The 14,517-nt window shown below is 30.6% G+C and overlaps 2 protein-coding genes across 4 annotated transcripts in view; one reads left to right on the top strand and one right to left on the bottom strand.

Moving 5' to 3' along the window:
- The first annotated feature begins 3,399 nt into the window (after positions 1–3,399).
- LOC8277791 (TLC domain-containing protein 4-B) lies at positions 3,400–12,411 on the top strand. 3 transcript variants are annotated; one of them, XM_048374884.1, is made up of 9 exons: positions 3,400–3,611; positions 5,363–5,578; positions 5,685–5,773; positions 5,865–6,000; positions 9,382–9,456; positions 10,477–10,598; positions 10,677–10,752; positions 11,429–11,488; positions 12,073–12,411. In XM_048374884.1, exons 2-9 carry the CDS (start codon positions 5,465–5,467, stop codon positions 12,199–12,201), a joined length of 801 nt encoding a protein of 266 aa, XP_048230841.1. In that variant the 5' UTR covers positions 3,400–3,611; positions 5,363–5,464; the 3' UTR covers positions 12,202–12,411. The 3 variants fall into 3 exon arrangements, with proteins under 3 accessions (XP_048230841.1, XP_015575436.2, XP_048230840.1); XM_015719950.3 differs by having other exon boundaries at positions 3,401–3,611; positions 5,352–5,578; XM_048374883.1 differs by lacking the exon at positions 3,400–3,611 and adding an exon at positions 3,716–4,563.
- Positions 12,412–12,490: 79 nt separating this feature from the next.
- Positions 12,491–14,517, bottom strand: part of LOC112536527 (myb family transcription factor PHL12) — a 46,725-nt gene continuing 44,698 nt past the window's right edge. Inside the window, exon 5 of the mRNA XM_048374885.1 lies at positions 12,491–12,871. Within this exon, the coding sequence (XP_048230842.1) occupies positions 12,701–12,871 (171 nt within the window). The 3' untranslated portion in view covers positions 12,491–12,700. The remainder of the gene's footprint in view (positions 12,872–14,517) is intronic.

Below are 14,517 nucleotides of genomic sequence, written 5' to 3' on the forward strand. Positions count from 1 at the left end.
TAGATCTGGCTTAGAGAAACCCTTTGTCCATCTAGAAATAGTTTTCAAAAATAATTCTTTTTAATGGCTTGTTTCCTAAAATTGCTCTTTCTTAGTGGCTTGAATCCTCTAATATCAACTAAGAACAATAGTGTTTTTCTTTCTTTTTGCTCTAGATTTTCTCTCTTTATTTTCTTTCTCAGTGACTCTCAAGTGTCAATCTCACTTACTGCCTCAGTTCTTGATCTCTTCCAAAATCCTAATCACCTCTTTCTATTCATAGAGATAGGGTTTCAAGGAAAACCCTATAGAAAGTGATAGATTTTTACGAATATCGATAAATATGTCATTTTATTTTTAAAATTTAAATAATTATCGATAAAAAATGACTATCGTCAAGAAAATCTTCGAGAATCTGTATCTGGACGCAAAATTATCATAAAAGATGATGTTGGAATGTAAGAATCCAATCGAAAATTTTATAAAAACTTATGATTAGGTTCCTAAATTTGTAAATACTGTCTTTTAACCCTCAACTTAATTTTTTTTGACAATTAGGTCCAAATTAATTTCAAAAAGGTAATCCCAGCCGGATTAACCTCAACCCTAGCATCAGATTCATCTGTCCTTCACTACTTGAGACTCGAAAAGGTAGTAACTTTCATCATAGGGTTTTCTGTTTTTCCCTTAATATCGAGATCCGGAAAAAGGGGTGTGACACATCACTTATCAGGGCATCCCCCTCCATTACCGGGGCTTTGTTCTTCAGAATTTTCAAGAGGTTGACCAGATGGCCTCGAGCCTTCTTAGTGTACCTTTTCGATACGACATTGTTTAGTGACTCGGGGTACTCACTGAACTTCCACTATTTGGCGCTACTATGGAATTTGAACCATGTCTCCTCTTACAATTGAGCATTTGCGGCCCTCGTATATTTGTACCATCAGATGGATGTTACCATTTGAGGCTGCAAGAGAATCTATGGTTTTTGACACGCTATCTATGTGAGTTACGCTTTAACTTCTCTTTTCTGATTTCTTTTATTGATACAGTGAATGCTAACTCTTTGTTCTGCAAGTTTAGGCCTTGGAGATCAGCCTTCTAGTGGGCTCATAACATAAATGCACTTCCCGAGCTTTCCCTCTCTTGAGTTGCTAGGGCTCGAGCATGACCGTTACTTTAGAGTGGGCTCGAGTTCACGTGCACCACATGTGGATCAATAACTTGACCTAGGATAGGGTAAATACAATTGATTAGTTATATTCATGCTTTATTCATACTGTTACTTACCTTTTTTGGTTTTATAGATTTGAGGCAATTGGTTGGGGGATCACAGCTAGTGGGAGCCCTATATGCTATCTACAGCTGACCACAAGCATAGGGGGATCACGTTGATCGAACCTGCCTGTTGGGCTTGGTACTTAGGAGAGAGGATCTATGGCTAAAAGCAAGGCCTCAGCAAGCACCGAGTCCCATTATCCCCTCTTTCTATGTTCTGCACATCAGATCTTGTCATGGAGGAATTGGCGGAGTGCTTGATAAGATATGACGAACCCGAGGATCTCACTATCGATCCCGGTGGATAGAATATACTTCATTCATCCCTCAGCTATTGAGGGTCGTGCCTCTTGGCGATGACACGATAGCTCAGGTATTTTCTTGGATTCACTTAGAATTCTCCTTTTATTGTGTCACACTTTCTTAATCATTTGTTTACAGCTCAACCACCAAGCTCCTACTGCTTGTGAGCCGATTGAGGGACGGTCTTTCTGATGCTCCAAGCCTTCCCATATTGCATGTTCTTCCACTAGTGTAGCCTTTGAGGCACCTTCTACGGCCACATCTGATGTGGTTCCAAGGATTGTTTTGCTCCCTCCTGATATGATGGTTTCATATTGGAGCCTATATGGCATGATTGAGCACCAGCTTACCATGGAGCAATGTCTTCCTCTAGAGTTCACTCTAAGTACTTGCACTCATGTAAGTTACTCTTCTCTCCTATGTTTTCACTCTTTGTTTAATATATATATATATATATATATATATATATCTGTGTGCGCGTGTGTATATATAAGAAGATTTGAGCAAGCTAAAAGTGTGAGTCCTTTAATCTAGTTTACTTTGTAGTTGAGGTTGTAAAATCTTTATAGGCTAATACTCTAGAACTGCAGTACGTTAATTGTGATATTAATGATGTATTAGAATTTGTGTTGACTTATGTTAATCTTTTATTTAAAATTTGGTTTGTTGACTCCATCTTTAGATATTGTCATTATTAATGTTTAGTTTAATTATGATAATTATATTGGTATGGTAAATGATGGATTAAATTTGGATTAGCAACCTTTAAATTTGCTACGAGCACTAGTAACCATATGCGATTTCCATGTCCGAGTGTAGATCACTTGCTCTCGGATTTGGATCGTGACAAAATTGATATCATAAATAAATAAATAAAAATATTCTTTTATAATTATTTAAAACAATAAATGGTGAAATTTCGACTAGCATAAATCCACTGTTATTTACTATTATCTAGATAACATATATATATATATATATATTAATTTCTAAGATCTAAAATTTTCTTAACACGTGTACTTAGTTTTTGACACTTAAAATTTTTATTTTGATATGTTTACTATTTTTGACATATAGGATTCAAGTGTATATACAATTTTATAATATTTCTACTAATTTATTAATTAATAAATTACATTCCTAAATTAAATACTCGTTCTAATCCTAAAAAAAATATATTACTAATAAATTAGTTTTCTAATTAAATAATAATTATTTTAAAAGATAGCATATTAATTATATTTTAATATTATATTAACTAATAAATTAGTTTTCTAATTAAATAATAATTCTAATTATAAAAATAAAATTCTTAATTTATTTACTAGTTAATTAATTTTTAATTATATAATAATTTATAATTTAAAAAATAATAATATCAATTATATTAATAGTATTAGATTATATAATATTAAAGTTAATAAATAAATATTTTAAAAGTAAATTATTGATAGTATTAATTTAAAAATAATATTGATAAATAAAGATTTTATTAATATAATATAATAAAATTAAAAAAATTAAAAATATATAAAAATTAGTTAATTTAATATTATTTTTAAAATTATTATAAATTAATATTAAATATTAAATAATTAATTAAATTATATCTATATATTTAATTTTATAATTAAAATAATAATACCAGCTATTAATCTCACGAATAAACTAGTAAGTGGTTTTTAATAAACTAGTAAGTGGTTTTTAAATTCATTAAATCCACGACGGTGGTGCACTTCGCAAAAAGCTATATTTTATATGTTCTTTTATTGCTTTTTTAAATATATATTTGATACTCCATTGTGTGTTGAAAGGTTAGGGTGAGAAAAGGTCAAAAGAAGCATGGCATTGGTCGTTTCCTTTGTATATTGGCTCAAGAAACTACTACGCCAACGCATCTTAAACAGTATTTAATAATAATGAAACATAATTAAATATTTACGTCAGTATTACTATATAAAAAATAAATACAGACAAGAAAATCGTCTACAAAACCCGGCCCTTGTCAGAAAGTCACTCACCGCGTCCGCCGGCGAGTTTTTCCATTTCAGGTAAAACCAACCGCTTTTAACAACTTTACTTGATCATCAGAATATATCAGACACTCTCTCTTCTCTTTCTTCTTTCTTTACTTTTCTCTTTCTGCTGCTGCTGCTGTTATGTTTGGGTAACACAACCAAAATTAATACAAAGTTTTTTTTCTTTTTCCGTTAGGTAGTCTAAATATTTATTCGGTTACGATAGTCTTAATAGTCATGTTTAGTTATAAGGGTAAACTTGTGCTGTGTTTGTGTTATGGTGACGTACGCATTTGATTAAAGTAATTTTGTTTTGTTCTAATTGGTATGCACTTGCCTCCATTGAGGCTTAATATTTAGTGAGAAATGAAGTTTATATTTTTTCTTTAAAAAGTAGTTAATTTCTGGTAAAGAAATCTGCTTGAAATTGTGATTATGATAGCATATTAAATAGTTAATTTCTGTAGTTCTATGTGTTTTAAACTTGGCAATAGGAAAAAAAATTAAAAAGTTTTAAAAAATGAAAGTAGGAAAAAAGAAATGATTTTTTGCTGAGAGGCCATTGCAACTATTTTATTGTATTAATTATTTTATAGCTGGTTGTTTTATTTTTTTATGTCCATCAAGAATCATTTGCTCCTAATTGTATGACTATTTATAGTAAGAACCCTATAAGTTTCGGAAAAAGGCTTATACAAATGGCATAATCAATGCAAAGGTTCTAGTTGGATCGGATGGCTAGGTTGAGACATTGCCGTTGGTAATAATGTATGAAGAAAGAAATTATCCAAATTTACTGTAGGAGTGAGTGCAATGGCCTGATTCTGCTCTGAGTTTCATGCAATGAGAGCAGTACTTTCGGGGATTGATAATCATAAAGGATGGGAACTGAGAGAAGTCTCTCTTTGAGTAACTGCTGCATTAGTAGTTTGGCATGTGTTGCTTTGGTAAACATTTTATAATACTAGTGTTGATCACTAACCTTGTATCCTAACTTTATGTGTTCTTCAGGTAATGAATTCGTGGTCCTAAAAATTTTATTGAGTATTCACCAGTTCATTACTTCCACATGCTAAATTGTGCATGCGGTTGTCCGTTCACATGAATATATGATATACTTGGAAGAATTTTCTGCTCTTTGTTTATACCCTTATAGTTTGTTTTATTTTCTGAATGGCTTGTCAGGTCCATTTTACTTTTCTCAAGTGCATGACAACTTCAAGTTATTATCTGTATATTTTGATGTGGTTTATTTATTTATTTATGTGCAGCTCAAGTTCAAGTCCTAATTCTAGACTAATTTTAAAAGATGGATTCTTTTAGTTGTAACAAGCTTAAAAATTTATGTTTTAGTATTGGTTTAGGATTTCCTGTAGTAAAATATTGTGTTAGAATGTAATACCTAATTACTTATAGGTTTACAAACTATTTTTCAGTTCTTTGTATAAAGGCTTTAGCCTCGAAGGCATATTTAATTTTGGTTAAATGTAGTTGTTTTTGGGTGTGAAAACTTGAGTTCAACATCATCTTGTTTCTAATAGTTCTGTTAAAGGAGTACACACGTTTGTGCTGGCTGTGGGTTTTGCTTATTCCTCAGTTGGATGTTTCTTTCTTTAAGAGGTTCTTCAGTTTCTTGTACCTGTTAAATGAATTTCAAGATATTCTTTTGACTTTGATATAAGGGCCATCTCAATTGAACTGCACTCAGTTTAATGTTAGTGCTTTGTGTAAATATTTTTCTGATTGCTAATGTCATGTGATTTGGTCCTTAAGTTATTTCCCAGAAAAAAGAGAAGTATACAGGAAAATCAGGCAGCAAAGAGAATCTGTTTTTAGGCCAATTCACCAGGGATTATGCTATAGTTCTGGGTTCTCAAGAAACCGTCATGGGAACAAGATCTTATCAAAATCATGCAGAGCTGCTGCTGAAGGAATATTTGCTTGATGATTCTTTTATTCCATACACTTCAATTATTGCTGGCATTTTTGCTTGTAAGACGGTATGTTATCATTATTCATTCTGTACTTCTACAATTTTTGCTTATAGCAAGTGCATCTGGTTTCATCTGTGTGTAATTCCCATTTGCTCTTCCTTATTATTTTCAGGTTTATGATCTTACCGATTTGTTCAGTGCTGTTTACTTCAAGTGCTATCCAAAACTTGCAAATGTCCAACGAATTGAGTGGAATAACAGGTAATATATTTTTTAGTTCAATAACTTCTTTAACACCTGCTTTCCTTTCTTCTGTGAATTTTATTTTTACTTATTTTAACGGTTAATGCAGGGCTATTTCCACTTTCCATGCCATTTTCATAACAGTTATATCGTTGTACTTAGTCTTTGGCTCTGATCTCTATTCTGATCATTCTGCTGATGTTATTACATTTCGAAGTTCTTCGTTGTCTGTATTTGCATTGGGGGTAAGCTGCTTCAAAATCTCTGCATTTTCCACAATTTAATACTTCCTTTTCTTCTGTTTTATTTTTTTTGTAATCCTCATTTGTCATTATCCAAATTTAGCTTCTGCATGAATTAAACTAAGGATGAGTTTCCGGTATAATGGATCCTGAGCTTTCTTTTAGTATCTGTATTCTACTATCTAGATTAACCCTTTTCTTTTTCTTCCATATCCTTTCAATAAGCTTGAGGTGAATGATGGTGCAGCAGTCAGATTTGGGGAATACTTATTCTTAGAGAAAATTTGAAAACCAAGGGAATTATAGTTTGTTATAGTATTACCTGTTCAGGAATTGGCTTTGGTGCCTATAAAAACAGCATATTCTAGGTTTAAAATGATTTGATATACGACTGATTTATTGTCTATAAAGCTTGATTATTATTTTTTTTCGTCAAATTGAATTGCTTTTACATTTAACAAAGAATATAATATGTGGAAACTTGAGGAGTGTCAATAAGTTTATTATCATGTGGGATTACCATGTGGATTTGCCCATGTTCTATAAGCCAATTTGTTTTGAATAGTGGGATTTGTTATAGATCAAGGTTAAATAGAAGCTTGTAAAACACAAAGAAAGGTGTGTTTATGGTTGTTGATCTATGCTTTAACCAGAATCTTAGAACTGCGTTCCAATTTCTTTTAGGTATATCTCTTTTCTTTTTGTTGGGACTTGCGGGGATTTTACAAAAACAGGTTGCAGTGTACACTGTAGCCCAACTTTGGGATTTTATTGAATGGTGTTTAAGGAGAAGCTCGGAGGTTCTCTGGCCTAGAATAATGGGACTGGCTTTTGGGAATTTCTGGACTCTATTGTGATAGTGAGATCTAGATTAGTTAGTACAGAGAGGCTTTCTTAGTGATGAAGCAGAAGGAGAAATGTAGTGAATTTTCAGGATAATGTTGGTTTAATGAAGGGATGATTTCAGGGGTCGATTAGTCAAGAAAAGAGAAGACATTTTGTCTGTTTGTAGTGCTGCAAACATATTGAATACGTTGTAGTCACAGTAATTGAAGAAGGGGGAGCAGGAGAATAATACACGCACACACACACAGGCCAATTCTTTTACAAAACTCAAATTTCCATACTTTATATTGGTTGAAATCCATTAAGGAATTCATTTCATTTGCAAACGAGTACTAAATAGAATTCACTTGTAAATGAATTTCTATGTTTGATGTGTTAAATAATAACTATGGAATTCATTTTAGATGAAATAAATATTGTGTTGAAATATAAGAAAAAATTTATAAAGAGAGAAGACATGAGACAGAAAATAAATTAATATGATAAAGTTGAAAGATTTTTTTGGTCTTATAAAATATATTGACTTACGAATATGGAATTTATTTCAAAATTCTATCTAATTTATTAGAATTTGATTTAGTTATAATCAATTCACAAATTTAATTATGTGAATTCTAAATGAATTTCCATTTCAACCAAACACATAAATGTTAGATTTGCGAATGAATTTTTAAAATTTTATAGATTTCATTTCGACCAAATACAATGTTAGTCTTAATTATCACTCAAAAAGTCTAAGAGAGTGGCTAGGGTAAACAAGTCCTGATGGACTGAATAACTCTTATTAGAATTAATGATTCTAAACATGAGGATTCTTGATGAACACTAGATTACTAAAGAATTTGAGCAGTAATCACAAAATTCCTAAATAGAAAGAACATCCCTAAGTACTAAGGACACTTTGACCAAAAGACCATGTTGGTATCGGATGAACAACTTTGAGTCTAGGTTTCTGAATTTAACATCTCCTGTAGCCATCCTGTTGATGTTCATAACTTTTATAAGAAAGTTCTAGCAAGTTTGTATGCATCAACCTGAGCCTAGTTTTATATGTGTGTTGGGCCATAAGTCTGTACATATTGCATCAGAGAAGATCCTTATTCCGATTGATTAGTGCTTCTATCTCTTTCCTTAACTGTTGCATGCCTGTATTTCCATAATATGCTTTAACTGAATTAAATGGAAAGATGAGCTCATATGGCTGAAGTTGTTACTTAATCGACGTATCAAATGCCTTATTTGCATAATTGTTATATTTAGTTGAAACTATAGTTCTCTACTACATAGATTTTATACTTGGGTTCATGTAGTCTTTATTCATTTACTAGTTTTTTGCTAAGTGGATATGTTATTTTTAACCCGTGAACAATATGTGTGTAAGAAATTATTTAAAATCTAGCTTGTAACAACCTTAATTATTAGGCAAAATGTATTTTTAAGCTCTTGAACTTTTCAGTTTTATTTTATTGAGTTCTTTTATTTTTATTTTATTTTATTGAGCCTTTATATTTTTATTTTGCTTGTATTGAGGACTTAATGGTCCTTAATCTAAGTAAAAATAAAAGTACAAGGGCATAGTAGAACAAACAAAAGTCTCACGAAATATGCATACGTCTTTAATAAAACTAAAAATAAAAGTGCAGGGCTTAATAAAATAAATTAAAAATTCTTAAGGGCTCAATAAAATAAAACAGAAAAGTTCAGGGGCTTAATAATGGGTTTTGCCTAATTCTTATGTATTAACTTATCTTTGAGTATTACCTTCTTTTTGAAGGTTGAATTGCCTTTTTAATTGATACAATTAAATTAAACCTTAATAGTTATGATAATAACAAAATAAAAGTCAAATATCAAATTATCTTATTGCTCTTCTTTGACAAGAAAGTTAATATAACAGTAATAATTTTGTCAAAAGAATATGGAAAGATGCAATACTACTTAATACATTTATGCTCTAGTTGTAGGTGCATCTCTTTGTATGAATTATTCATAGATGAAGTTCTAATACAAAGTTCTAATACGATGCCAATACACAAGTCAAATATAAAGACTAGGAAAAAGAGGAGAGTAAGAAACCTGTTTGAAAATTACCAATATCATAGACCTCAGTCAAGCCATAATAAATTAATAAGCTCTAGTTATAGCTATGACTTAAATAATACATTTACATTGTACTTAACAAGATTAACAGACAAACGAAATTCAAAATCTAAATTTTTTTTAAAAAAGATGTATCTTTACCTTAGAACTACTACCCAATATATTTGATGTTTTATATGTGCTTTGGGCATCACCCATTTATGAAATGTTTTTCGATTCATTCTATTTATATTTTGTTTTATGTGAATTGGATCTTGAAATCTTACGCATATCCTAACCTTAGAAACAATCCATTTTAACTACAATTTTATTCTTTTATGAGATTTATTATCATAAATAATATAAATATATAAGGGTATGTTTGCCTGTTCATATGTTCCGTCGCACAATCCATGTTGAAGGTCTTATTAATCTCTTTCTTTGATGTAATTTTGATAGGTTTCTGTTGGTTACTTCATTGCTGACATTGGGATGATTATCTGGTTTTATCCTTCTTTAGGTGGAATGGAATATGTAAGTTTTTCTTTCTTTTCTTTTATTTTTTTATTTTTTTTTTCTCCTTGTCTGGTTAAAGATCATTAAGCCTTGTAAATTTATCTTCCAACTTTTCTCGAAACCTCATTGTTTGCAAGGACAACCTATTTGTTATTAGTGACATATTAATTGAATATTTCCTTTTTTCTTTCAGAGAAATTAGACCTTGTTACTTGTGATATACAGTTTGCTACTTTTCCATGTTTAGTTGCCTTGAAATTTCATTTGTTTAGAACCAGTTAATTCCAGCTTGAACAACAGGAAAAATGTTAATCTTGTTACTGTTTTCTACAACTATGGAAACATGTAATTTTTCTTATTTTTCTTCTCTAGATGACTATAATTTTTTTTAATTATGTTAACAAAAAGACAGTGCAGTACGTATAAGAAGAAAAGAAAAACAGAAGTACAGAAGATATAGAAATTAAAGAGTGAAAAGAAAGGAGACAGAAGATATAGAAGTTAAAGAGTGAAAAGAATGGAGATTGGAACAATCTATCTAAACTTGAGATTTAGAATGACTAAGAGAAAAAAGACAAGAAAAACCCAAGGGTTAGTTAAAAACACTATTTCTTAACCAATGAACAAGGCCAATTAAATAAACTAAATGAAATTGTTAATGCTGGGACTTGCAACCCTCTTTGAGGCACTTGAATAATGCAAAAGAAAATAATGTGTTTTCCAAATCGTAATTGAGTTGCCTCCTAAGTTTGTTTTCTAAAGTCTGATTATACTCATGAAAAGCTAGAATACTTTGCTTTCAATGCTACATTTGGAAAATTATCACATTTCTTTTGTACTGGAAACAAGACTTGCATCTTAGTCCATTTTCAGAACAGTATGAAATTTGAATAAAGAAAATCTCTCATTAACAAATTAATGACTATATAATAACTCCTGATCAATCTCATATTTTTTCCTTTGGTTTCTATTTCCATATGGGATGATGGAAGGTTGTTTTTCTTGAACTTGGTATTAATATGTTGGTCATTGTGTCAGGTTATTCATCATCTTCTTTCCATGGTAGCAGTGGCATATGCTATGTTAACTAGTGAGGGCCAGCTTTACACCTTCATCGTTCTTATCTCAGAGACGACTACGCCGGGGATCAATTTAAGATGGTAAGATACTGCCAATTGAGTGATTCATTTCTTGAACGTTGTAACTCTGTTTCTCATAATGTTGATTTTTTTGTGAAGGTACCTTGACACGGCCGGAATGAAGAGGTCCAGAGCATATATGATAAATGGGGTAGTGATATTCTTGGCTTGGCTGGTAGGTGAAAGATGATTTAGTTTCAACTATTTGCGACGAACATTGCACTAAATATTTCCTGACATTTATCACTTGAAGTCCCTATACATGTTTCCACTAGTTGGATTCTATTAATTATATGATGAAATACCCATCTCCATAAGTTTATATTCATGAGCCTTTTAAATAGGCATGGTTATTTGAGAGTTCAAATTATGAAACATATGGAAAGCTATATAAATTTTGTAATTTGTACAAAATATTATATTTCCTTTCCAATACAAATATATATTACTATCAGTTATTGCATAGAATTAAAGTCCTTACACTTCTGATTGAATATTTATATCCCAAAAACTAATTTAGATATCTTAAATATTTTCTTGGTACGGGATATTCTACTAATGATGAAGAGCATTTTGAATTGGTATTGTATGTTATTCCATTTTGGTTCAAGAAAATTATAATTGGAGCCATCTTATGTAGGACAAATAGAATTAGAATACAGTAAGGAAATCTTGTAGCCGAATGAAATTAAAGTTTTCTTGTCCTGTAATAATATGTGGTGGCTTTCAATGGTCGGTGGATAAAAAGACAAAATGTTAGAATGTCTTGCTTGTCTACAACCTTGCTCTTGCATTTGATATTACACCGTACATTCTGGAGCATACTTATGGTTGTAAAAAATTACTTGCAGGTTGCAAGGATACTCTTGTTTATATACCTTTTCTGCCACATATACTTGCATTATGATCAGGTAACAGCTACACCATTAAAACTTCAGCCTTTGATATGATTTAATGGAATGCAAAGATATATCTATATATGTATTATTTGTTTCCTAAATCTTAGCAAGTGATAACTCGGTTGGCTGAGACGAGCTATCAACAAGGAATCTGCCTACGGTAGTGGTGTGTTCTGAAAAGAAAATATTTTCTGGAAATATTCTTTGCTGTGTGACCTGAAACTGTTTTAAGTCCTTCCATTAACCACACAGAGTTAGCTATAACATGTAATAGAAACAAATTATGGAAAGCTGAAACAGCCATGGACGATAGCTTTTTCTTTTTGAGGTGTGAGAGAAGGAACATATCCTTTTATTGGTAGAAATTATGGCAGGTGAGATATGGCTATAACAACATTTATTCGGAAAAAAACCAAATGATGCCAAGAGAAATAGCAGATATTAGAAAATGTTTGAAATTGTTGTGATAGTTGTTCAACCTCATCCCATAAGCTTTTATTTATTTATTTATTTTTAAAGTACGCACTCCGTTTTATCAAAGTATCACCGGTTAGCTGAATAATTTTTCGGCATGGTGCTATTTTTTCACCAAACAGGTCAAGCAACTGCACGAGTTTGGGATACTCTTGGTGCTAATTGTACCAGCTATGCTGTCTATCATGAACTTGATGTGGTTTTGGAAGATTATCAAGGGATTGAAAAAGACATTAGCAAAGAGGCAGTAGCCTAATAACACCACAGATTGTAGCAAAAGAGGAAACTGGTAAATATCACCTGTACATTCTGTTTATCTTGTACGCATCCGCGATTGTGAATTATTTTTCATAATCTTATATAGCAACAAAAATAGCTGCTTTTGGATTTGCTTTCTACACCTTGAATGTACTTTATGTATAGTAAACTACTGATAATAGTAATTTATACATCTTTAGTAAGACAAGTGTTACCTTCTGTTTTTTCTTTCTACTTAATAGAACTTTTTCTTGGCAAAATTAATGTATAGAACTTGAGACATGAGCTAATGTACACTATGTATTTAAACGTCAATTTGGGCTGTTAGCTTTTTTAAGCAATGCAGGATATATTCCTCTGTCAAGCATTTAGACAATGCATGTTCAGTTGTTAATAACACAAAACAGTTCATATCCACAACCTTTACCATGTGCGGAAACCATTTCTCCGCACTGGGTGTCCTAACTTTACAAGTCCATCTAGGAATCTCTTCTAGATGGTTAGGTCCAAGTTTCTGAAGTCATCTGCTGTGCTAAATCCTCTTTCTTGTGAATTTGGCATCATTGCTGAAGGAGAGAAGAACAGTGAAAGCTCACAAATTTCATTTAATTCATCAAATTCTTCTTTCTTGGACCATCTAGGGACTCTGTCTGCTCCTGGATTCTGTGAATATATCAAACCAAAAATTAATAGAACCAATCATTAACTGAGAGTTGATATTTAAAAAAAGATAAATTGAAGAAGATCAACAAGTGGGGCTTCCTCAAAGGTAATTATTTAGCTATGGATTCAAGTTTCCTACTGTGTCTTACATGAGTAACCTAACTATTAACTTAGGTGAGAGGTTGAATTTGAATTAAGGTGTGAAATCCAAATGCCATATCAGTGTTCGGTACTTCTAAACACTAGATAGGAGCAGAGGTGATCAACGTGCTATCAGAATTAAAAAATTTGATATTATAGTAAAATAAATTAAGGCATTTGGTACGAAGTAACGAAGTATTTAATGGAATCATTATTTTATATTACATGTTTTCTTATTTTGTTTAGTTATCAAATTTTTTTCATATAATATAATGATAAATATATTATACAATCAATTATTTGTAATTTGATGTAATATTCACTACGTATAAAATCTATATAATTATATCTATTTTATTTTTTAATTTTTTATTTTTTTATTAATATAATTTAAACATCTTCAATTACCGCTCACTATTATCATCCGGTACTCAAATTTCAATAATCATTAACTAGATTCTAACAATCGATGATTATATGACTGGATTCCAGTGATCGATGATCAAATTCTAACAATTGACAACTAGATTCCAGCGACCAACAATTAAAATTTAGAGACTAAATTTTGAAAACCATTGGTTTTTTAAAATATAATATAATATAATTACATTATATTTTTTTTATTATAACCAAATATCATAATGGAATGATAAAAATATCACATTTCATTACTTTTTGAATTTAATTATTTGGTTATTTTATATTTCATTACGTCATTTCAAATATAGTCTAAAGATTTGTCACTAAAATAAAAATAATGCAGAGTTGAGTTACAATTTGTTAAGCCACTAAAAAAGTAAATATATATATATGTGTTGGCCTTCTTCTAGTTCAAATATTCATATTATGGTCAAATATTAAATAATAAAGGAGTTGAGCAACCTTCTATTCTAATGAAGATTATATTATTTCAATATTAATTTATAATAAAAAAATTAAATGCAAATTAATATCACCATTTATATTTCTATTTCGTTATTATACTTATAATTCAAAGAAATATATACTACATAACTATTTTTAGAAATAATTATAAAAATATTTCATATTTGGCCGAATTATATTTTTATGTTTTTTATTTTTATTTTAAAAAAAATTTATTTAGACTTGATGTATATCTCATTTATACATTAAACTGATAAATAATTAATATATATTTATTAATTTTAAATAATAAACTATATATCCAACGTTTAATACCGACAATACTAATATATATATATATATATATATATATATATATATATATATATATATATATATATATATATTTATTAGTATTGTGGTGTAAAGAATGTTTTTTTGTTTGTTCCCGTTTCTTTCTCCAGTCCTATCTTCTGCGGCTCTCCTCTGTATGTACAATTTTCAATTGCCTATCATCATCATCATCGTCATTCTCTATCAAACTACTCGGCCTCCACCAGTCTTTCTCCGCCGTCCGCCGCACCACGAGCCATTCTCCATCCTCCATCATTTTTTTTTTCTTTCTCTCTTTCTAGCTTTCT

The sequence above is a fragment of the Ricinus communis genome, chromosome 5, assembly GCF_019578655.1.
Source record: "Ricinus communis isolate WT05 ecotype wild-type chromosome 5, ASM1957865v1, whole genome shotgun sequence".
Lineage (NCBI taxonomy): Eukaryota > Viridiplantae > Streptophyta > Magnoliopsida > Malpighiales > Euphorbiaceae > Ricinus > Ricinus communis.